A 24,868-nucleotide genomic window follows, 5' to 3' on the forward strand; every position below is an offset into this window, starting at 1 on the left:
CATACACAGTTGGAAAAATATCCTCCAAGGGACCTGATTCTTTAAATCTCTTTTCTGCTTATTGGTGCATTGTTGGGAGAGGGACTTGTTTGTTTGTTTGTGAAGAGGGGCTTAGTTTACATTTTTTTAATGGCCAATTGAAGGACATAACCATTTCCCATGCAGTCTCTTGATACCATGAAATCTCTTTCATGGCCACTCATTAAACTCTAAACCTAATCTCATTTCATCATTCTTGTGTCAGGGGAGCTGCGTGGAAGACTAAGCTAAAAGACAGGACAAGGAAGTGACTGAAGAGACAGTTGAATTGTCCTTGAAAAACTGAGGAATAATTAATTGACAAAAATAAAGATCATGGTAAAGGTCTGCAAGGAAGAAGATCTGAAGGCTTTATAAGCAGTTACTAATTCCATTTCCACCCTTCAGGTTTCTTTTTCCAAGACAAACTAAGCCTGAAATACAACACTACAACTAAAGCAATGGGTAAGTAGGATTTTCAGATGTGGACTCCAGATTAATCTTTCACTGAAAATAGGCTCCTTTTGCCCTTGGCTACAAGACAGTGACATTTTCACAAAGTGAAGCAGGAGAGTTTGATGTGTGTGTGTGATGTACGTCTGCCAGCAATACTTACATCAAAGTCTACTTTCTCACCCTCTGGTATTTTAGGAGCAGTCAGTCTGTAGGAGATGAAAAATAGAATGAATTGAGCCTCAAACAACCATGAGATTCATTGTGATAGGAGGGAGAAATGTTGATGGGAAGGTACAGCTGAAAGTATGGCTTGATTGAAAACTGCACTCTTCTTTCACAGGCAGAAGAAGGAAGAGGTGCAGGGGTGATGACCTCTTCCACATGTGTATGGTGTCACTCCGTTTTGCACAAAATGGCACAGAATGGGACTACACACATGTAAAGTTCCATAAGCCTGAAAAGACAAAGAATTATGCATGCCGCATCCTGGGATGCTGGCTTGTTGAAGATTCAGGGCACTGATCCAACACAGCCAGAAAATCCCCGGGGAATCCTGGCCAAATCCTCTGGAGACCAGGACAGCCCAATTGTGTGGTTGCCTGCCAGCAACATTGCAAGTATGGGTAACTTCCATGACATGTTGCCATTGGCTGCCTGTCTCCTAAATCCAGCTACTGCAATTCATGGTCCTTTTAATGGTTTGAGGAACAATGGAAAGGCTTTAATGCTGAATCCCTCAGCATTCATGACCTGCGGTAAATTTCTGTCCCCTGTCAGATATTCTCTTTTACCCTCACATATTGTTGCAAAGGGGGCTGCAGAGCAGGGAGAGAAATAAGGGCAGATCATACAATACACTTGCCTTTCCTCTCTTGGTACTCTCTGTTCCCATGTGTATGCAGCCCAGAAGAAATGAGCTAATAACATGAGCTCAGATTCAGCTCACAGGAGGTGTTACAGGGGATGGAGTAGGAGCTCTTAGCTGTGGGGACCTGATATCTGTGCCAGTCCTAGCTGTAACAGAGATGTATGAGCAGGTATGGGTCAGGTTTCTATGTCTTGGCCTGTAAATACTCTGAGGCTAGGTCTACACTGGCAGCTTCTTGCTCAAGAACTGTTTTGCGGAAGAGTTCTTGTGCAAAAAGTCTTACATAAGAGCACGTCTACACTGGCATGTGCTTTTGCGCAAGAGGATCCATAGCAGTGTGGATGCTGTCTTGCGCAAGAAAGCTCTGATGGCCGTTTTAAACATAGGGGCTTCTTGCGCAAGAAATTCATGTTGCCTGTCTACACTGCCTTCTTGTGGAACAGCTCTTGTGCAAGAGGGATTATTCCTCATGGGGAGAGGAATAAGTCTTCCAGAAGAAGCCCTGCTTTACAACGCTATATAGGCAGTCCCCGACTTACGCGGATCCGACTTACGTCGGATACGCAGTTATGAACGGGGCTGCCCCGGAGGACACGGACTGCGGGACCTCGCGGTCCTGCCGCCCGTGTACTCCGGGGCTTTCTCCGCGTCTCCCTGGTCTGCAGACCAGGAAGACGCGGGGCAAAGCCGCGGGGGGGCTTGGGCAGCGAGGCAGCCCAGGCGCGCCTGGTCTGCCCCGCTGCCAGCTTCCCCGCGGCTTTGCAAAGCCTCGGGGAAGCCGGCAGCGGGACAGCCCAGACGCCCCGCGGCTGTCCCGCTGCTGGCGTCCTCAGAGGCTTTGCTCCCCATCTCCCTGGCAGACCAGGGAGACTGGGAGCAAAGCCGCGGAGGACCCAGGTGGCGGGACCGCGGTGCGTCTTGGTCTGCCGCCCGCGTCTTCCTGGTCTGCTAGGGTGCTGGGGGTGCAGCTAGTACGCCTCTCCCCCCCCAGCAGACTAGGCTTTTCTCCAGACGCCTGCGGCAGAGCAGCTGGGGCGCTGCCGGTTGGTCCCGCAGCGCCACTCTGGGCGCTACTGGAGCAACCCGGCAGCACCCCAGCTGCTCTGCCCCAGGTGTCCTGATTCAGCCGCTGCTGGTCAGTTGCAGCAGCGGCTGAATCAGGACACCTGGGGCAGAGCAGATGGGGAGCTGCTGGGTTGGTCCCGCAGCGCCGCTCCTTGGCGCTACTGGAGCAACCCAGCAGCACCCCAGCTGCTCTGCCCCAGGCGTCCCCAAGTCAGCTTCTGCTGAAACTGACCAGCGCTGACTACAGGAAGCCCGAGGCAGAGTTGCTCTGCCCCGGGCTTCCTGGAATCAGCTGCTGATCAGTTTCAGCAGCAGCTGACTTGAGGACACCTGGGGTTCTTAAGTTGATTCTGTATGTAAGTCAGAACTGGCGGTCAGTTTCAGCAGCGGCTGAATCTGGACGCCAGTTCCGACTTACATACAGATTCATCTTAAGAACAAACCTACAGTCCCTATCTTGTACGTAACCCGGGGACTGCCTGTACTGTAAATTTACTTGCGCAAGAATGCGCTTACAGTATAGACACCCGGCAAGTTTTTGCACAAGAACAGCTGTTGCCTTACAGTAGCCTCTGATGGACGGAGGTAGTCTATGGAAGAGTACAAAAATGCTGTATGTTCTATGAATGAGGAGGAGGAAAGGGCTGCTCATAGATAGTGGGAGACTTTTTTCTGGTAGGAGGCCCACGAATGGTCAGCACATTGATACCAGTAATTTAAAAAGCAACCATTAATGCACACTTACTTTGGCCTGGGCTTTTCCTCTGAGTTTGGAAACAGGGACCGAAAAGAGAAGAGAGGGGAGAAAAGAGGGAGAACAGTTAGAATGAGTAACACAACACCCGCTGCACTCTGTTAAAGCTGGAAAACAGAAGGGAAATCCTGTTTTAGGAGGAATTGTCCCGGAAGAACTGTTACACCTCATACACATCCAAAAGAGACCAGCCCCTTTGTTGTGAGTGAATAGCAGGCTGATTTGACCTCAAATCAGAGCTCTACAGAAAAGGAAAGGAAACAAGAGATTGTTTAAAAGTCCTAACATAGCATCTGGAAGGAAATTTTTTCATTTTTGAGGTGAATGCTAGTTTTTACCCACTGGAGACCAAAGCTATAGGTAGGATGACACAGCGGGAGGGTAAAAAAGAATATTCCCCCTCCTGTGTCAGTGTCTCTTTTACCCTGGTGGACATTCTCAGTAACGCCCCTAACATCAATGGAGGCATTTGGGGCTTACACTGGTGTAAATGAGAACTAAACTTGGCTCCAGATCTATCAAAATGTTGTATACATAGTTCAAAAGGAGACTAGTTTTATGGTAAATCAACTCTGGTTGCATTCACTTCCAGACACCCCTGCAGGGCGTTTCTGTTTCCAAACATCTCCATGTTCTCTCTGTCTCTCCATACACAGCAGTGCCCCCTCACAGTCTAGAAAGATCATCCTGCATGAGATGATCAGTTCATAAGACCAGTTGATACACAGGTGAATACACCAAGCAAAATTCTCATGAATATTAATGAGGGTGACACTTGCATCTCCAGGAGCGAACAGATCCTACAGTATTCAATGTAACCAGGATAGTCAGTCCTGGGGTTTTCATAATGAGACACATTCTGCTGGACCAAACAGTCATTTACTGTTTTAGCAATGTGGTATATTTCACACATTTTGTGCCTGATTCTCCTGGAGTGACTCCCATAAGTGAAAGCCCATCAAAGCCATATATTCTATCCTAATACTGTCACCTGTGGATACCCATTGACTTTCCTAGCCATATGCTAAGTTTGAACTTTTAGGAATTCATCTGAATTCTGCCATACAATGCTCTTGTTTTGCTTGCTTGGGGTGGATTAGAAATAAAAAGCTCACAGCCGATTGAGTCCATTATGAACGGAGCCAGCTTTGAGGAGCTCAGCTTCACTTAGGAATAGATCCAAGCACCCAGTTATCCAGAAACAATATTTTCAATCTGTAATAATTGGAGGTCACATAATTATATTTTGATGCATTTCAAAGGATGAACCTTTTTTTTTTAAGGATTCCTTGTTCATCAGGAAGCTCAGTCTTGGCACCTTCACTACCACAGTATGTTCAAGCAGCCATCATCTGTCATACTGTTTACATACTCCACTCAGCTCCCCTTCTTACTTCTGGGGAGAAAGGCAACAATTCTAGCAACAGCCAGTTCTGCCTTCCACCAGGTTGGGTGGGTGGGTCAGTGTTTTTCCTTCTCTCATCCACCCAGCTGGGGCTGCCTTCCTCTGTATTTATCTGCTGCCCGCTGGTGGGATCCACTTGTTAATTGATCCCGTAGTTAGTCTCAGTTGACCTATATTGGTGGGGACTTGAGTGACAGGTGATTGTCAGCACTGAATTGAAGTTGGGAGGAGGAGCTGAATTTACAGGGAAGCTGTTGGAAAATGCAGGGAAATCCCCAATCCAAAAACTCGTCACCCTCACATTTTTGCAAGTATATGGGGAGAAGAGGTGAGTTGGACAAGGCAGAATAAAATAAAATTAAATGTTCAATTGATTAGAAGGCCACAAAATCACCTCTAAAATCAGTGATGAAAAATTCTTGAAGAAAATTTCAGCTGTTTGGTGTTTGTGTAACCCATGCACCTTCTGGGTGTGGTTCACTGTCCTGTGTAGCAGCACCTAGATCACTTACCGAGAGAGAGAATGAGTTTGTTCTAGATAGCCTTAGTGTCAAGCCAGCTGGTTTTTAGCTCTTGCTATAGATGCTCATGCCCTAAGCTCCAGAGGTCCTAGGTTCAATTCCATCTGTCAGTGTTACATGAGGGGGCTTGACCAGGATTTCAACTGGGTCAAAAATGAACATGTTCTACTGCCTTAGTTAAGAGCCAGCTGGCTGGGTTTTAGCTCGAGCTGTAGAGGCTCATACACTAAGCTCCAGAGGTCCCAGGTTTGGTTCTGCCTGTTGGCATTATATTTGGATAACTGGGGATGCTGATTAAGGGATTCAAAGTGAGAGGCACAAGCAAGGCTATGAGTATATTTAGAACTGGGGTGTGTAATTCTAGCTTATATAGACATGCATTAGCTCTGGTTGAGCTTGCTTGGTAATAATAGTAATATAGCTAAGATAGCACAGAGCAGCAGCCTGGGCTAGCTGTGCTGAGTATATACACACTGAGCTCAGATGGGTTTGTACTTAGCACAACTAGTCCATGCTACCACTCATCCTGCTTGTGCTACCCTGGCTATTGGACTATTTTTAGGGCGCTAGTCTGATAACAGCTAGAATAAAAATGTCTAGGCAAGCAGGGAATCACATTCCTAGTTCCAAGTGTAGAAATGCCCCAAGACCCACTTCAGAGTGAGTATTAAGTGGTAATAGTTCCTTCCTCTCACTCTCTAGTTGTCTTGTCTGTCTAGATTTGTAAATTCTCTAAGACAAGGGTTGTTTCTTACAGGGTATGTGCACAGCATCTAATACAATGAGGCACCATTTGGAGCTGTGGGTCTGTAGATGCTACAATAATGCTAAATAAATAAATACACAAAGTCTTACATGTTCCGGGTTTTGCTGTACTCTTATAAGAATATAAATAAAATAAATCACAAATCATTCCCAGTGAAAGCAAAATTAGCCTATTTCTCCAGGTAGGATTTTGGTTGTTCATCTTTTGTTTAGATTTGTCCAATAGACAGTGAGCTTTTTGTATGATTTTGTTGTTGTTATTGTTGTTGTTTATTTGGGGAGAGTGGAATCACTTCAAGCAGTTTGACCTGGATGTTATTGAGGGACACACAGGATTCCCTTCGCCTATGAAATTCCAAGGAAATAAGCAAACCATTGCAGTTTAACAAGGAAGTTATAAGTTAGTGGCATTTGTGACATAAGAGAGAGAGGGAAAAGAGCTGTGGAATGACTGATTTTTTGAGTTTTCTTTGTTATTCATGGTTGACCCATTTGTCATCGATGGGGTGAATCCAACCACATCTTAAACTTTAAAATCAGTTGCTGCTCAATTGCTGCTTTCTGAATTCAAAGAACAAATATTTACCCAAAAATGTTAGTTTGCTGTACTCAAAATATAAAATAAAAGATTGTAGTTATGACATCTAAATGCCCCTCCAGGAAATCAGAAAAGAGTACAAAGAAATGTCAGCTTTCATCCAAAAAACGTCCTGTAGGGTGCATGGCCCAGCACAGAAACTACAATATGCGCTGAAACAGGCCATAAAATACTCTCTCTTTCAGGGCTACCAATCATGGAACTGGGCCAAAATTTGTTAACACTTAGGGTACGTCTACACAGCAGCATTATTTTGGAATAAATAACGTTATTCTGAAGTAACATAGGGTGTGTCTACAATACAAGCCTTTATTTCAAAATAATGTTGAGCTGTAGGACTTCTTACTCCAACTCATGGTAATCCTCATTTCACAAGAAGTAAGGGAAGTCGAAGGAAGAATGTTCTTCCTTCAACTTCCTGATCTGTAGACAGCGCCAAAAGCCGAATTAAGGTATTTCGACTTCAGCTACGCAATTGACACAGCTGAAGTTGCGTAGTTTAATTCAACTTTAGCCCTGCTGTGTAGATGTGCCCTCAGGAATTGTCAGAGCAAATTCCTGTTCTTGGATGCACATGACTCAGATGCTGCACATTCTGCCCACAAACCATGGTTCTGTGAGAAAAACCTGACAATCACCCTGACAAAAGAAACCAGTTCTGTCAAGATCTACTGGAAACCTAGGTTTACGGATGCTGCAAGAATATACATATATGACAGGAGCTGCTGGTAGTCACAGTGGAACACTATAGGAACTCCCTATGTACCATTAAGGCACCCTCCACTCTTTTTGTTACATCTATAACATAGTCTCTGTGTTCTCCCATTTCTGAGACTCCAACTTCATTAACCTCAATGGCATCCAATTATTCTAATTGCTTCCCGTACTCTAATCTGCCAGGAGCAGGGGCGGATATAGGGCAGGGCGAGCAGGGTGGCCGCCCCGCCCCTCACTTCAAGAAGCCCCACGCATGCGCCGTGGCAAAGGGGGGCCCCACGAAATTGTGCTGCCCTGGGCCCCGCAAAATGGTCATCTGCCCCTGGCCAGGAGCAACACATCTCACCAACATTAAGAGCTTGAAAGCAATATATTATTAAAGAAGAGTAAGAAAATTCACACCCTGAAGTAAAAACTGATGTACAGGGCTCAGAAAAGTTCTCAAACTGTTTTTCCTAAAATAAGAAAATATTTTTTTTGAATGGTTTGACCTCAAGTAATGTTGGAAGAACATCAAACTTTCTCTTTAGATTCATTTGCTGTCCCTTTTAGTACTCTAGTCTTCGCGTGATTCAGAAAGCAAAAAAACAATATCAAGAAATGAAGATTTCCTTTAGGACCATATGCAAATCCCATCAAAATAAGTAGGAATCTTTCCACTTAGTGCTGTTATTGAACCAAAATTCCCTGCTAACATAAATGGGCAAAAATTCACTGAACTTCAGTTGGACTGTGTCCTTTTATATCCTTTACAAAGGACAGAGTTAGGTCCTTTGTATTCATTGATTATCATAAAAAAACTCTGGGGAAAAAACGCTGTTTGGGAAAAATATCTTTTAAAAAAAATCTTTCAGTGGAGGACGAGTTTCCAAACAAAGATTTAATGTAATAAGGTAAAATATATCACCTCACTCTTCTCTAATGGTTTTCATTGATAGACCTCATTATTGTAATAACAAAATGAACCATAGTCGTTATTAAATCAGCAATAATTGAAGTTTACAACCTATGTAAAAGCAGTTTCTCATTGCAGATTACATAGTTGTTAATCTTTCATAAATAGTTCAGAAACCTGCTTATTTGTTATGCCGAACTCCCTTACACCCCAATCCTGCAAACATCTGAGCACATGCATAGCAGATTTCCTCTTGTAAATTACTCTCATTGAGACCAATTAAATTCCTTCCAGAAGTGAAGTTAGAGAAATGTTTAAGGCACTGATCAACCAAAGCACTTAAGCATGTGCTTAACTTAGTCCCATCAATGTCAATATGTGATATTAAGCATGTGCGTAAGGGGTTTACTGGATTGGGATTTAAATATTTGAAGGGTTAGGGCCTGTGGCCACAATCTTGCAAGTTATTTTACACAGATGGTTTTTTGCATCCATGCAGATGAATCTTAGCTGTGGTGGAAGTACAGCGCCACTGGCACAGATCAAATTAAGACACATACACTGTATATTTGGGAGGGATAATTTCAAGTTTTATATATAATGCATATTTGCTTATAACTCTTAGCTATGTCTACACTCGCGGCTTCTTGCGCGAGTAATATGAAAATGAGGCTAAGCGTGGAATATTGCTGAGCCTCATTTGCATACCTAATGAGCCACCATTTTTTTCAGAGTAGGCTCTTGCGCAAGAAGGAGCATCTACACAGCCCCTTCTTGTGCAAGAAAAACCCTCTTGCGCAATGCTGTTACACCTATTACTTTTCAGGAAGAACGGCATTGAGCAAGAGGGTTTTTCTTGCGCAAGAAGGGGCAGTGTAGACGCTCCTTCTTGCACAAGAGCCTCTTCTGAAAAAAATGGTGGCTCATTAGGTATGCAAATGAGGCTCGGCGATATTCCATGCTTAGCCTCATTTGCATATTACTCGCGCAAGAAGCCACAAGTGTAGACATAGCCTTACAGTCTGCTGTCAGTTACCCTTCCATTTGAATATGAATTATTTTGTTTTATTCTGAGTCAGTTCCAATTTCTATCACTGACATATCCTGATACAGTAAAGCACTTAAGCATATGCCTTTTGGCATGAGCTTAAATAGTTCCCTATTCATCAAAGCATTTGCTTAATTTTAAACATGTCAATAGAAATTAAAGCAAACGCTTACAAGCCTTTCTGAACAGGGACCTTGCTGAAAATACAATGTTATCAAAGGTTCTAGGTCACTCCTGGAATACAGAGAGGTTTTGAGAGCCAAACATTCTAGAGTACAAGTTTCTCCTGCTACTACTTTCCCTGATGATTGAATGTGCAGGAAAATATCTCAAACAGAGCAGCAAAGTCCCCTTAGAGAGACTGAATGTGCACACTGGATGAATGTTTGCAGTAGTGATGTTTTGGCCCAGTTCCTGAGTTTAAATCGAGTGAGGATTAGAAGCAGATAAGGAACAAAAGGGTGGGGTTAGACAGATATTTTTGTTGTCTCAGAACACCACCAAACTACCATCATAGTATTGTCCTTCGTCTCCAGCTGCAGGTTGAAGAACAAAAGCAAAAGAAAGAAAGTAGACTGGTCAATCACAGTGGATGCTTTTCTTCTGTGAATACCTCACTTACTCTTTCCCTTTCCCTCTCCACTAGTCCTGGGATCCTGAGCTCAGTGGATAATAAATAAGAAAGAAACAAAAGGAAAGAAGAGGGTGTCCAATGTCTTAAATGAATGAAAAGAAATTATCCAGAGGAATCATGGGACAGGGTACTTTTGTCCAACAGAGCTACTGAAACAGCAAAGTGATGGGTAGTTATTATATTGTAAGTCCCAAGATCATTGAGAACTATTGTCTGTAACACACATTAAAATAGCTTAGTAATGTATTCATTGTTATTATTAGAATAATCATTGTGGTTACCATAAGGCTGCGTCTAGATTGGCATGATTTTCCGGAAATGCTTTTAATGGAAAAGCACTTTTTGCGGAAAAGCATCCGTGCCAATCTAGACGCGCTTTTCCGCAAAAAAGCCCCGATTGCCATTTTTGCGATCGTGGCTTTTTTGCGCAAAACAAATCTGAGCTGTGTACACTGGCCCTTTTGCGCCAAAGCTTTTGCCTGAATGGGATCAGAATAGTATTTCCACAAGAAGCACTGATTTCTTACAGTAAGAAGTCAGTGCTTTTGCGGAAATTCAAGCGGCCAGTGTAGACAGCTGGCAAGTTTTTCCAGAAAAGCGGCTGATTTTCTGGAAAAACTGGCCAGTCTAGACACAGCCAATCAGTAATGCTAGCAATTGTTTATCCTGACAATTGGTGGAGCTCAGTAAAATATAGATCTAAGGAACAAGACTGATTCCTCAACTGGTGTATATTGGTGCAACCCTGTTGACTTCAATGAAGCCTGGCTGATTTACCCCTACCCCAGGTCTCCCCTAAAAGGCGCACTCCCAAAGCTTTGATGGAGGAATAAGGCTCATGCAGCTGTCAGAAAAAATCCCTTCCATTCATCTCAGAGAATTCCAGGGAGGAAATGTGCTGTGTAAACAGCTGGCAACATCATCTTTTCCAGTGTTTGTTTGAAGTACCACATTTCTACGCCCACTAACCTCATCCAAAAAGAAAGCAATTGATAGATTTAACAATGGTAAAAGAAATGCAACCTTTCCCCTCCTCCCCTTTTCTGCGGGTCCTTAGGAAGGCTGAAGCTTTGCTCTCCAGTCATGCTAAAGCCAGAGTAAAGCAAGAAACTCAAATTTCAGCCAGGAATACCATAGCAGAAGACAGGCGACATCGACACAGACTAAATAGATCTGACCAATACGAAAGCACCACAAAGCAGCAATGCTGAGACTTGGTAGCATCCAGGGTCGTCCTTAGGATTTTTGGGGCTCTATGCAGTACCATTAAACTGGTGCCCCTATGCCTGATGACAGTTTTGGAAGAAGGCGGTGATGAGGATTTTTTACAGATGTCATTTTATAATCTTAAGCAACACAGTAATGGCATATTTTAAAGCACATTTTAAATTAAGGTCCTATAGCGGGGTGGGCAATAATTTTTGACTGGGGGTCACTTCAGAAATTTTTGAAGTGGCCCTGGGCCACCTCGGAAGGGGCGGGGCCATGAGACTTCTGTGCTTCCCCACCCACAGACCCAGATTGGCCAGATGTTCTGAACAGCTGGTGATTCCCTCTAGGCGCCTGTGCCCCTAGCAGTGGGAGGAGACTTCACGCACTCCCGGCCCCCAGGATAATCAAGGCAAAGTCTCTCACTTCCTGCCCTCTGGCGCATGGCACTTAGAATCAATTGCCAAAGTTGACTCTAAGCGCCGCATGCTCCCATATCCCTAGGCCATGATTGACCTGGGGATGGGCTAGTGGCAGGACCTCTGTGGGCTGAATCAACCATCTTGGTGGGCCAGATCTGGCTCGCGGAGGCCCTTTTACCCACCCCGTCCTATAGAAATGGACAGTATATAGTGGGGTTGGCAAATGCCTGTTAAATGGCTTCATTACCACTTGAATGTTTCATCCCAGGCTCAGTGTACTGCTAATAGGTCTGGCAGGCTTTTTCACCTTTAATTTAACTAGATCCTCTCCGGAGGAAGTACAACCATAGAACAGGGATAGGAAGAGGCAGATGCACAGACATTAAGACCCAGTGGTGCCCCCAATTGTTTAGATGCCTTAATAACTGCATATTCTATGAATGGGTAAGAATGGCCCTGGTAGCATCCCATAAAGCACATCACTTCTCAGATTCAAGGACTAGAAAGAACAGCAGACTTACCTTCTTCATACTCAACCTCTTGCTCTTCTTCTTCAGCAGCCTCTTCATAAAGGGCAACACATACATATAAAAGAAAAGCAAGTGCAAGAAAGCACAAGGGACATTAAAGCTGTACAGGAGGAGCATGGGGTGGGAGAAGTCAAATTCGCTCTATTATAGGGCAACGAAGTCAAGACGAAACAAGGGATAATGTCTTCTAGTGACGGCACTTGTTACCTTGGTTATTCTTCTGGGGCCAGATACTGCTATGACCCAACAGGGCTGTTGCAGATTTTCTTCTGTGTAATCAAAAGCAACATTTGGCCCATGGGAATGTGATTTTTCCTGTCTGGTCCTCTGTCTGTCTGGTGAATTAAGAAGTTGTGGAAAACTGCAGACTATCGATTCCGCCACACAATATGTTCAATTTGTAGGGCATGTCCTCAGTTATCCAGTAAGTATGCAGATATTGGAATTGGTCAAAATTTACAAAAATAGGAAACTAAAGACAGGCTTCTAAATCCATAGTTAGACACCAAAGGGTGAAATTTTCAAAAGAGCCTTAAAAGCACAGGTCCTATTGTCTACTCTTGAAGCCTTAAGTGCAGATGAGAACATGTGTCCATAATCCTGGGTGGCAAGTAAGAAATGGAGTATAGAATTTATGAGGAAGATCTGGTGAAAACTAAAAGCATATAGTTTGTTTGACAAACTGTGTCTGATTATCTGTTTGCAAATTACCTACCAGGAGTTTACCATTTTTTCAAGTGCATTCATTTTTCTAAATTGGTTGTAGAATTCCAGCTATTCAACATTTGTATTTTAAGTACTCATAATTCAGACAGAGAGTGAGACTGGATACTGGGAATTCATGTTGTGTTGGTTTTGAGAGGCAAGATAATATTATTTCTGTTCCTTCTTAATATCAATTTATAGGACTAACCCGCCTCACATCTGTACGTTCAAAATTTGCTTTCCACAAACATACCTTCACATTTGCTTGATAAAAGGCAAAGCAATTTTATTTTAAGAATATTCATAAGGGAGGGTTTTTTTGTTATTGTTTTGTTATTTGTATATTTCTTCCATATAAATGAAAATCTAAAAAAAATCCAGATTTTAAGTTGCTTGGAATCCGTCAGGGTATGACTGATGCAGGTATAATCAAAATCATATTTAGTTTCTCATCAATTCTTGCCAGACCCTCAACCAAATTTCATGGAACCATATTCATCAGCATACAGAATTCCAACCTCCTATAAATGATGGAAGAGAACAACTTGAAGTATCGTAACAGGTGTCAAGAGAAGTGTTTCAAGGAGAACCATCTCCCTAGCAACTGGAATTCAGTGAAGAAGCAGAAGGTTCTACCTTGATGCAGGAAGATCTTATTTTGGTGAGAAGAAAACTAGTAATCCCATACATGGAGGTTTAAACAAAGACAAGAAAAGCACATGACTCTAGATGCTGCTGCCTCAAAATCTCAACCATGCAATATAAGCTTTGTTTAGCCTATTCTATAAAGAAAGGAGAACACTAGACTCAACAAACAAAAGCATTTTGCCATGCACTTTTTACACTGACTATTGTTAGTTGGAACTATTTCCAAACCGATTCGGCACAGTTCTATAGTTAATTCCCAATCTGAAAAATGACATGGGTTTTGAATCACTGATATTTTTTAATGTCACCTTTCAGAACTCTTGCCCAACTATTCAATTCCATACTGAGCACTGTAAATTAGGTATACTAGCTACAGAAATGATGAATATGGACCATAAAAATAATCTATTTTGTTCTATTTGGGTTGCTTTATTCTTTATGGTATGTTTTTCACTTTGGTAGGATTTTTATAGTCATTTTTTTATCCATTCCTCTAGACACCCTCCATCCATCTAAATTTTCATCCATTATTTCTTCTCTTTCTGTGTCTTCAATCCCTTTCAACCACATGTGAGAGCACTCTCCAAGAAACACTGTGGAATTATAGCTGGAGCAGCCTGTGCTTTGAATTACTATTTTGGCAAATATCATCATGTAATGTGAAGGATGGAATCACCAACAAGGTTTGCAATGAAATATGTTCTTCTGAGAGCAACATTTTAGTTCCCTTGTCTCTCTCAAAGATCACAAAGAATCCACAGGTCTTTCAAGTATTTTCCAACATAATTGAAGTTACTGCCCAATATGTTAATTTGTTCAGTTTAAAATTCATACTATTCCTGAAATTTTGATCTAGATTCCAAACCTGCTTTAGTAGTTCTTGCTAAAATAAAAAACCAACCTTTTCAGTGCTGTGATTATTGGATGCCCAATGTTAGAAACATTAAAGGGGTTTGAGTTTCAGAAAATGCTGATCATCCACTCTCTGAAAATCAGGCCATTTTAAGCTGTCTCAAGTTGTCTCAAGATCACACTTGAAATTTTATGCTAAAAGGTTCAGTATAGACCCCATAACACTTTTTTCATATTGCTTGAAATCATGACACTTTTCTGATTTTTGTTTTGACAAACACAACCCCTTTCTTAATGTTCATTCAAAACTCTTCAAGAAAGAGTTAATTTCCCCTCACACATCCCTTTCTTGGTCCTCATCTTGTGCACCCTTAACCTTTTTGAATACCATTTTCCCAGAACTGAATGAGAAAGGCATTCTTTAAGTGTGTCACATACCTTCTTCATGGACTTCTGCAAGTGTCATGGAGTAAGCAGTGATGGGAAGCAGAGAAATAGAGAAAACAGAATACATTTGTAAACACTTTGAAGCCTGAGAAAGACATCAAGGAAGTCTTTCTTGATGAAGGAAAATAACACTATCAATGCAATAAAGCAAAAAGCACGGAAACAAGGGTGTCTGGAGAGGCTGTTGGGAACTAAAGATGCTGTAAAATTAAAGTAGCAGCAAGCGAGGAGATTAAAGGAGAAAATTGCTGTAAGTGATTATTCGTTGTTAATATTTGTTTTTTATGTTCTTTCTCTTCTACCAGCCCAGATTCCTGGTCTCACACACACACTTTGGAACTACAGAAGGAGTTCAGAAGTCATGTCACATACCTGGCTCATGAACTTCGTCAGGTGAGAAGTGTCATGGAACAAGATGTAACAGAGAACAAGAAAACGAGACCAAGAAACATGTTATTACAAGCATCTTACATTCTTTCAAGTCAAGGGAGGATGTGTAGGAAGTAGATCATAGGTAAATAAAATTAATAACATTTAAAAATGCAAATAAATCAGAAGAAGGGGTTATGAAAGGACTGTGTCAGGTGAAATAGACATGCAAGTCCACGGTAAGAAATTTAAAACATGCAAAGCCTATAAACATGTAAAACAAGAGGAACTGATCGCCATGATTTATAAAGATTTATCTTATTTTTAAACATATACATGAACATAGGACTTGGAAACTTGCTTAAATTCATATCATGGTCCATGCTAATAATCAATTAATGTGAGAAATCTCTGTATTTTTTTCTGGATCTACAACTTATACCACTTTATGCCTTGAATAACATTTTGGAAAGGCACTTCTACATCCTTTAGTTGCTGTTCTCATCAATTTGCAGTTTTTATTTATAAATGAGAATTTCAAAATGGAAAAACTTGCTCACAAGTCTGTGTAAGGAATTTCAGTCTAGCTTGGATCTGAATTATCTGGTTATCTTGCAGGCATCCCAGACAATATTCTTAGTCACACGTAAATGTAATGAAAAGATCCAACAGTACTTAGATTCACTTTTTACAATCAATGGACCATAAATGGAGTTCCCTCAGACCGATTTCAGCTAGTCTGTACTGAACTAGAGAGTGTCTATTCACAACATATCCCTCTAGTGGTTTGAATCGGAACTGCTCCATTTTGTGTGATGGAATTTATATCCTTAGTTAATCTTATAAGGATTAGATTTTTATTGTTAAATGTTGGTAAAGGTCAATTTCACCCATCCACACACAAAACCAATGGAAAATATTTCCATCGATAATTATTGAAATTTACACATAGGTAAGAAAAATTTAGCTCGAGAACTTATTAGAGTTTATGTAGGGGAATTTACTGTGTATATTTTGATATGTGATATTATGTTTTAAAAGTTACAACACTTCAGCAGTTTGAATCTCAACTTCTACTGTCATTAAATAATTACTGTCTGACCTTCACATTGTTTAAATCCCATATTATTTCCTGCAACTGTGAAAATTTAAATAGAAAAAATTAAAAAGCCAGAGCCCCAGAATTTTACACCGATGTGAACATTTATATAATTAAAAATCTTTACAGAAGCTTTAAAATAAACATTGATATCTTCTGTCAGTTTGTGGGTATACAGTGAAATTGACCTTTACGGACATGTAATGGTATAATTGAATCCTGACAAGTCTACTCCTGATACGGTAGAAGCTTAGTTTTATGAACATTTATCTTAATGAATAATTGATTACTTAAACTATCTTTCTCCCAATAATGTCATTTTTCTTCAACCAAATGTTAATTTAGTCCCTCAGCCAACATCAAAGTAGCTGTACAGGTTTGAAAGAAAGAGATTTGGTGGCAAAGAAGGGACACAAGTTTTTGCAAAAAAAAACAAACCCAGACATTCTGTAGATATTTAAAAACAATGAGTAATCCTGTGGCACCTTACAGACTAACAAACAACATGTTTACAAATTATTAGGTCATGAGTTTTCTTAGGTAAAACTCACTTCATTAGATGGGTTGGAGTGGAAATTACAGAATTTGGGGTATATATAACAGCAGAAGCAGTTACTTGTCAATTGAAGGACCAGTGTTAATGAAGCTAATTAAGTCAGGATGGATGTGCTTCATTCACAGTGTTTAGTGTGGAAATGTGACTATTAAAGGTGGGGAAATTGCTTGGTAGTGCCTTAACCAGTTAAGATTTTTATTCAGACATAAGCTGATAGTTTTGAACTTGTAAATGAATTCCAGATCAGCTGCCTCCCTGTGTAATCATCTGATACAATTCTTTTGTTGAAGGATGGCTAAAATGTTCCCCTCTGTGTCAAAGGATAAATGAACACAAATCAGACATCAGGAATGCTAACATACATAAACCTATAAGGGAACATTTTAACCTCTCTGGACATGTACTCATGGTTTTGTTTATGAATGCTGTCTGTGGTGTTTTCCCAAATTAATGCCAAGTTACTTCCCTTCCTTTTATTAATTGTTTTCTTTTCTACGCTCAGACTCTGAGCTTGCGAGTGAGGATGCATTGTCTCTCAGAGGTAGCCCAAGGTGGTGTGTGAATTTCCCAGGTAACTGTGTGAGGGCTCGTGCCAGTTCTGTGTTGGATGAATGGAGAGGAACCCTTCGATCAGGGCTACTCCACACACGGCCCGTGGGCTGCATGTGGCCCACGGCCTGTTTATTTGTGATGTGCAGTGTGGTTTGGTTTTACGCAGGGCTCAACACATGGCTCGTGGGTGGGAGCCAAAACAAAAAAGTAGTCAATATAATGGTCTTCTGTTGATATGCGTTTTAGTAGTTATATCCCTGGACTGTCATTGCTTTTTAAAAGTTTTGTCACATGGGTGGGAATCAGGTAAATATTGCATTTTATTAATATCAGCAGAACTGACTTAAATGGGGCTTGTGTGTTGTGTAGTCTTGCCTTAATTTTTGTATTTATGCCCGTCAGTGTGAAATAAGCTATTTGCATATATTTGCATATATATTTGCATGTGTATGCAATCACACTTAAGTTGTGGCCCTCAGCATGTGCTGTGAGTATCATTGTGCCCCCTAAGGCTTCCAAAGTTGAGTAGCCCTGATCTAGATACTGAACCCAGCCCTGGCTGCTGCTGGCTCCACCTGGCAGAAGGGTTACAGACAGGCTCCACCCTGTACTTATATAAAGAGAAAAACATGGAGGGTTGCTTAATCTTTGGTTTGCAAAGCGATGTGAAGCAGCCTTATAGCTTAGTATAAATCTTATGCAACTGGAATATGCTTTGGGAACAAGGGGGGAAGTTTGTGCATTAGTGTGCTAGGAAAGCAGTGTCCAAATGTATTGGACCAGATCCTGCCCTTCGATGAAACATGAGACCATATCCTGAGTTGATATAAATAAGTGGATCACCAAATGGAGCTACACTGAATTAACTAGTTGAGGATCTGTCCTAGCATATTAAAATGTATAACACTTTTCATGCAGTGATTACTATTCTCATTTGTCAATCTACAGAGATAAAATTACAGAAGAAAGATTGAGCCAATGTATTGTAAGTGATAATGTAACATAATCGTGTCCCATCCCCTTCCACCACCTTTGAATTCCTGGACACACAGGATGGAAAGAGGAATTCAGAAGTCATGTCACATACCTGGTTCATGAACTTCATCAGGTGGCAAGTGTCAGGGAACAAGATCAATGCAACAGAAAACAAGAGAATTAGAACAAGCCACTCATGATTATAACAAACTCAAACCTATCAAGCCAAGCATGGGACTATGAATTGGTTATAAGGGAAGCAAATTAATGCCATTAAAAAAAAGAGAAAGGGTGAGAAGTGGAAAAATACAGGATGTGATGGACTATAGGCAGGTAAATGGAGCATGCAGGTGCTTGGTAAGAACTGAGTACCCTCAAATTTAGTGCCTTTTTACATGCAGTGATCACTGATGTACAAATGTAATACTTTCGATGCAAATTATTCTGTGTGAATAATAATTTGTCATGAATGAAACATTTTCTTTTCTCCATCCACCTTCTTAAGAATTCCTGTGCATGCTAGTACTGCTGACGGAAAAAGATCAATTCAAAAGTCATTTCACATACCTTCCTCATGAACTTCTTTGGATCACAGCATTATGGAAAGAGAGGCAATGACAAAAAGAAAATTAGAAAAATAAACACCTGATTAAGACAGCCTTGAACTCTGTTAAATTAATGGGTTTTGGTGTGAGAAACAAGTTAGGAACTTTGGAACTATAACTTGGGAGAGAAAATAAAACTGATATGAATTGAAAGAGCACGCGGATGGTGAGCTGAAAAGATATTGGAAGAGGTGAAAATAACACAATAATATTGATAGAGATATTATATTAGATTTGGTTGACATTATACTACATTGGATTTTTTATTCAATTTTGGCCAAAATAAAGTAGAATTGTACAATATTTTTCATGATTTATTGTATATTTCTCAACTGGCTAAAAGTTGGATCAAATTTTCAATTTTCAAGGAAATTTAATCCTCAAAATATTTTTTTTAAATGAGGAAAATATTGCCAAAAATCTTTGAAATTTTAAAATTTCATAACATTTCAACCAGGTCTAATAATTATGGAATGTTAGCATTTCAATTTACTTCTGTTCCATTATAAAAGACCCAATCCAAATTCCCACTGAGTCAACAGAACGAAACAAAACAAAAAAGGCATGAGTGGACGAGAAAATAAAACAGCAAATCATTAGACATTTGAACTCTTGCAAGCTAAGACATGGAGGAGAAAAGTGTTAGAGAAAGAGGTTATATGAAAAGGAAATGAATCACCTCAGAAGAGGGCAAAACAAAGGTCAAGCATAGGTATGAATCAGGAAACCATAAAATCGTGAAAGGAAGCATGCTTAGAGCTTAGAAGCGTGCAGATTAAAGAGGGGAGAAATCACCTGGCCTATTAATTTCATATTAATATTTAATTGTGAAATCAAAAAAGGAGAAAGTTAGGTCAGGAAGGTGAAAGGCACGAAGTTGACAAGAATTTTTTTAAAACTAGGAATACTTGCCTGTATTATTAACACCCTTGACTATCTCTTTGCATGTTTGACAAGATGTGAATAAATATGGAGCGTGAATGGCACCTTCACCCATGTCAGTTCATGCTTCTGATTTTCTGATGGCTACTTCTGCAGTACAAGGAGGGCTTTGCCACTCAGGGCAGGATAGGCAAGTAGGGGCATCAAGATATTTGAGTTGCTCTGGGTTTTTGAGTGTGCCTACACTGGGCTTATTTGTGGGAGGAAAAACCTCTTACCAGTTTCAATTCCATCTATGTGAAATGGGTGACATCCATAACAGCACAATACTTCCATTAGAATGTGAGTGCTTTGTCTACATTAGAACCCCCCACTGTTAAAGCCCCCGGTGAAAATAAACTGGTTGTAGCAACAGTGGAGAATATTTGTCATAAAAAATGATTAAAGTACACAAAACCTCAGAGAGTAATTGTGGAGCAGAAGGAACGACAAAACAGACCTCAGAAAACTCTTGGCAGACATCAGCCAGAGCTGGTGTCAGAACCACGCTGAACAAATATCTCCATCTCCCAAAAATGATTTTCTTCCTACCCTTGCTAGAGGAAGGCTAACGAATGGGGATCAAAGCCTGAGAGACCTGCAAGTCTGCTTGACTCCAGCACTTCTCAGAATTCAACCCTCAGTTCTGTTCCAGGAGCTTTTAGACTATCTAAATAGAGTGAAAAATAATTTCACTTAATTGCAGTGTGGGGGAGGAGAATTGCTAGTGCACACTTTCCTTGCATTCAAACTTCTTTGGAAGAAAATAAGCAAGGCAATTTTGAAACACAGCTGGCTAACTTCAAGGCTGCCTACATTGCAGGCACTATGCAGAATGATTCTAACCAATGTCTGAGTGGTGGCAATAGGGCTTTATCTCTGAAATCTTCCTTTCCCTGCCATAGGGAAATAGCTTACTAGTGAAATTGCTTTGTGAAAGCATGGGGAAGGCAGCCTTGCACACTCCATCTTTTTTCATATCTATATTTTTATAGTAGCTTGTCAAATCATTGGCTGGCTGAAGGTGAGCTGAAAAACCTTATTCTTGTCACGCTCTGAATTTCATCTTGTGTTTCTCTTACAAACAGCTGCTGGTGTCCTTCAGGCTGAAGCTGAATCAAAAACATTTTTTTAATTTTAAATTTTCAGTGAAAAATCCTGCAGAAATTTTAAGTATCAATGATAAGAAGGGAAGTGCTTTATTTGTATAGTACTAGCTACACGTAGGACCTAAAAGAACACACAAATCCTCATTTAGGGGAAAGCACAGAATCTTGTATTGTTAGTTGAGCTTAGCAGATAGGTAAAGGAGGAAAACATTTATTTTGTTTCAGAATATTTGCTATGTTGTTGAAGCCTGCTGAATATTTGCCTCAGTAAGGACTGCCAAAATTTGGCCTAGAATATGTTGTGTTTTAATAGAGGAAAATCCATATGCAAACCACAAATCTGAACAGCTCTGATCTTAGGGGAAGACCAGATATAGATTCAGCTTTGAACCTTGCATCTAGTCTCTGCCACTATAATGGGCTGAACCAAATGCTCGGATCTAAGCATAATGTGGTCTAGATGAAATTATTATAAAGTGAGTGTAAAACTGATTCAAAGATTGCACTCAGAGGCCTGGCCTACACTGCAGTGGAAGGTTGAAGTAAGATACGCAACTCCAGCTATGTAAATTATTTAGTTGGAGTGAACGTATCTTACATCATGTTTCCGCAGCGTCCACACAGGAGCAAATGCTTCCTTACTTCTCATGAGGAGCAGGAGTACCAGAGTGAACAGGGGTGCTCTTTGAGTTCAATTTAACGGGGCTATACTAGACCCTCTATATAGAACCCCAGAAGATTGACTGCAGCAGTGTTGATCTTCTATGTAGTATAGGCATGCCCAGAAAGTAGTTAGCAATAGTTCACTGTGAGACTGGGAGAATTAGGCTCTCACAGAGGTCCATTCTGGGTCTGATACAATTCAATATTTTCAGTAATGACTGGGATGACAAAATGGAGTGTATCTAAGCTAGAAGGGGTTGTTAGCACTCTGGAGGACAGGATTAGAATGCAAAATAACCTGGAAAAATTGGACAATTGGTCTAAAAGCAATAAAATCTACACAGAAAAATAAGTATAAAGGACAGTTCTTTTAGATAGAAAAAATAAATGCACAACTACAAAATGGGGAATTGGCTACCATTAGTACTACTGAAAAAGATCTGGGATTATAATGGATCACAAATTGACTATGAGTCAACAATGTGAGGTAATTGTAAAAACTCTAATATTCTGTGGTGCATTAACAGGACTGTTGTATGTAAGACATGGGAGGTAGCTGTCCCATTCAACTTGGTACTCATAAGGCTTCAACTGGAGAACAGGGTGCAGTCCTGGGCACCACACACTTTGAGAAAGATGGGGACAAATTAGAGACTGCCCAGAGGAAAACAACAACAGTGCTGAACATTTCAGAAAACCTGACTTATGAGGAAAGATTTTGAAAACTGGGCATATTTAGTCGAGAAGAGAAGACAAAGGCTGGTTACAAACATGTTCAGACTGTTATAAAAAGAACAATGGTCGATTGTTCTCCATGTCAGCAGATGGTGAGTCAACTAATAATTGGCTTCATCCGCAGCAAGGAAGATTTTGGTTAGATACTAAAAAAAACTGTTTAACTATAAGGATAGTTAAGCACTGGGATAGGGTTCCAAATCCCCCTCCTTGGAGGCTTTTTAGAACAGGTTAGACAAAAACCTGTCAGAGATGGCCTAAATGTACTTAGTTCTGCATTATCACAGGGGATTGCAGTAGATAATCTCTCAAGATCCCTTCCAGTCCTATATTTGTATGATTCTTCAATGGGAAAATTCATACCCAGCTCTAAATTTCATAACTCTGGCATTTGGATCCAAAACTGTTTGGATTGATTTACTGAACAGGCATTCCAGGTCACCTTTAGTGGCATGTAACAAAGAGATGGGTGACTGACAGGCAGTGAAAGAGGTGGGGTCAAGGGTCAAAGAAAGAGAAATTACGTTCCAGTTTTTTTGTTACCTTCTTCTTCATATTCCTCTGCATTGAAATAAAAAAAAGCAGCAAAATCAACAACAAGGCTAAGCATTCCAGCACATAGACTGCAAAAGGTGACATGGTGATAAGAAGCCAATGAAAACATAGAGCCTGTCCCCATAAAGAGCATTAAGATTTCTAAGGGAGTTGGTGTAATCGTATTTAAGAGTCCCTGGGCAAGTTAGAAAAAGAATCTCAGACTTTATTAAGCGGCTGATTGCACTGAGCTTATTGCACTTAGCTTAATTAAAACTGCACAAGCAAGTTGGAAAGGAAGGATCTGATTGTAATCAAGCTCACACCAGTGTAAATCAGAAGTATTTTCAAAGTAGTCAACTGAATTACACTGGTGTAAAATTGTTGCAAGCCACATAAGAATCAGGTCCTGAGAATTCTGGTTTTGTCTGACCTCACAGAACTCCTCCCACCAAAGTTTTCCAGCAACTATTAAGTTGCATTCATTATGTTCTCAGAACAACATTTCAATGGGCTTCTCACACTGATACAAGTTATAGGTAGATGGTTGTGGAATCAGTGTTTTCATATATATCCTTTCATGAGTGAAAGAGGCAGAAGCATTTCAATAACTGTGATGATTCTATCACTGGATCTGACAGCAAGAGCCAGTTCAAGAGGACATACCTATTTAAAGTGACTAGGGTTGCCAGATACTTTCACAAAAAATACCAAACATGGCAGGAAAAAAATTGGTTGATGAAAAAAAAGGACCAAAGTTGTTGAGCAAAAAACAAACAAACAAACAAAAAACGGGGGACCAAAGTTGTTGAGAAAAAAAAAACCTGCACAAAAAAAAGATGTTGCGCCTTTACCTCTCCATGCCCCCGCCAGATGTGGAAGGGGAGAATGTCCCAAGCGGCCTTCTGTCCAAGAAAAACAGAAAATACCACACATTTTACATGTCCGGTATTTTCTGGTTTTTTTACCGGACAAAGGCCGCAAATACTGGACTGTCCGGGCCAATACCAGACACCTGGCAACCCTAAAAGTGACAGTGCCAAGTCTGGGTTTTTCAACTGAACATTTTCTGGGCTGCAGCTACAAGCAAAAGCACTACATACACTGCGTATGCCAGCATAAAGAAAATTGATAGCTAAACAGCTCCAAAACATGATTAAATGGCTATGAAATGTAATGCTAGGAACAGTTTTGCTCAAATAGGGACTGATCCAAAATCCACTGAAGTACATGGGAGACTTTCATTGACTTCAGTGAGCTTGGAATCAAGCACCTATTGAAATTTTGGCCAATTGCATCAGTTTGATGGGGGAAAGTCTGGTGGAGTGAGAACTAATGAGTTACCAACTTCAAACCACGCAGAAAAAGGAACATAAATTAACCCAGGACCCCACTACCAGTCACCACTTTTAATCTAACATTTCACTACAATAGAAATGTCAGGTTCACTATCTGTTGACATATTAGCCTAGTGTTTCCCAGCCAGGGTTCCATGGAATTCTGGGGTTCTGCAGACCATCGTCAGGGGTTCCGCGAGAAATCATGGAATAATAAATAAATAAAAATGTTTTTCTTACAATGTAAGCTGACATATATATAACAGCTCTTTACAAATAAATTTTCTTGACAATTATTTAGCAGTAATTGAATTGCACTTCCCGCTGTAAACTCTTTCTGGCCAAGCAAACGTTTTCATAGGTAGGGGTTCCTCGGGATATGAAAAATTATTTTAGGGGTTCCTCCATGGGAAAAAGGTTGGGAATCACTGTATTTGCCTGTAATATTCCTAATGGTTGCACCATTAACATGAGCAAACAGACAGTACATTTCATTGCACCGGTGCACATATTCGGTATTGAATCTACAACCTCACACAGGAAGGGGGACATAGATAGCTGAGGAGAGATCATTCCAAAAATGACAAAAATAAATATTGAATCAAGTGACCTTGAGAGAAGGAGAATTAAAAAGTGACAGAGAAGATGGAGAGAAATAATTTATTAAATGTTATACTGGCATTGAGACCTACAAGTACTTTAGCAAGCAAAAAACTAAAATGCAATAAAAAAATCCAAACAAAACAACAACACAAAAACAAGAAAAAAAAAAGAAGGGCCAATGTATATAAGAATAAAACAGTAAGAAAAAATTTAAAATACCACAGGAAATTAGGTTGCAAATAAAAACAGTCAC

At 40.5% G+C, this 24,868-nt stretch overlaps 1 protein-coding gene across 29 annotated transcripts in view; it reads right to left on the bottom strand.

Annotated features, from left to right (window-relative positions):
* Positions 1–24,868, bottom strand: part of TNNT3 (troponin T3, fast skeletal type) — a 50,641-nt gene that overhangs the window by 14,773 nt on the left and 11,000 nt on the right. For 2 of the 29 annotated variants that reach the window (XM_006134916.4, XM_075928158.1), the window contains exons 1-9: positions 22,685–22,766; positions 18,676–18,690; positions 18,221–18,232; positions 14,930–14,941; positions 14,549–14,563; positions 11,897–11,938; positions 9,620–9,646; positions 3,153–3,171; positions 635–680 (exon numbers count right to left, since the gene is read on the bottom strand). In XM_006134916.4, the coding sequence (XP_006134978.2) occupies positions 635–680; positions 3,153–3,171; positions 9,620–9,646; positions 11,897–11,938; positions 14,549–14,563; positions 14,930–14,941; positions 18,221–18,232; positions 18,676–18,690; positions 22,685–22,751 (255 nt within the window). In that variant the 5' untranslated portion in view covers positions 22,752–22,766. Of the gene's footprint in view, positions 1–634; positions 681–3,152; positions 3,172–9,619; positions 9,647–11,896; positions 11,939–14,548; positions 14,564–14,929; positions 14,942–18,220; positions 18,233–18,675; positions 18,691–22,684; positions 22,767–24,868 lie in introns of those variants that run through there. The other 27 variants (XM_006134917.4, XM_075928176.1, XM_075928160.1 and 24 more) reach the window with 27 other exon arrangements.

The sequence above is a fragment of the Pelodiscus sinensis genome, chromosome 4 (assembly GCF_049634645.1).
Source record: "Pelodiscus sinensis isolate JC-2024 chromosome 4, ASM4963464v1, whole genome shotgun sequence".
Classification (NCBI taxonomy): Eukaryota; Metazoa; Chordata; order Testudines; family Trionychidae; genus Pelodiscus; species Pelodiscus sinensis.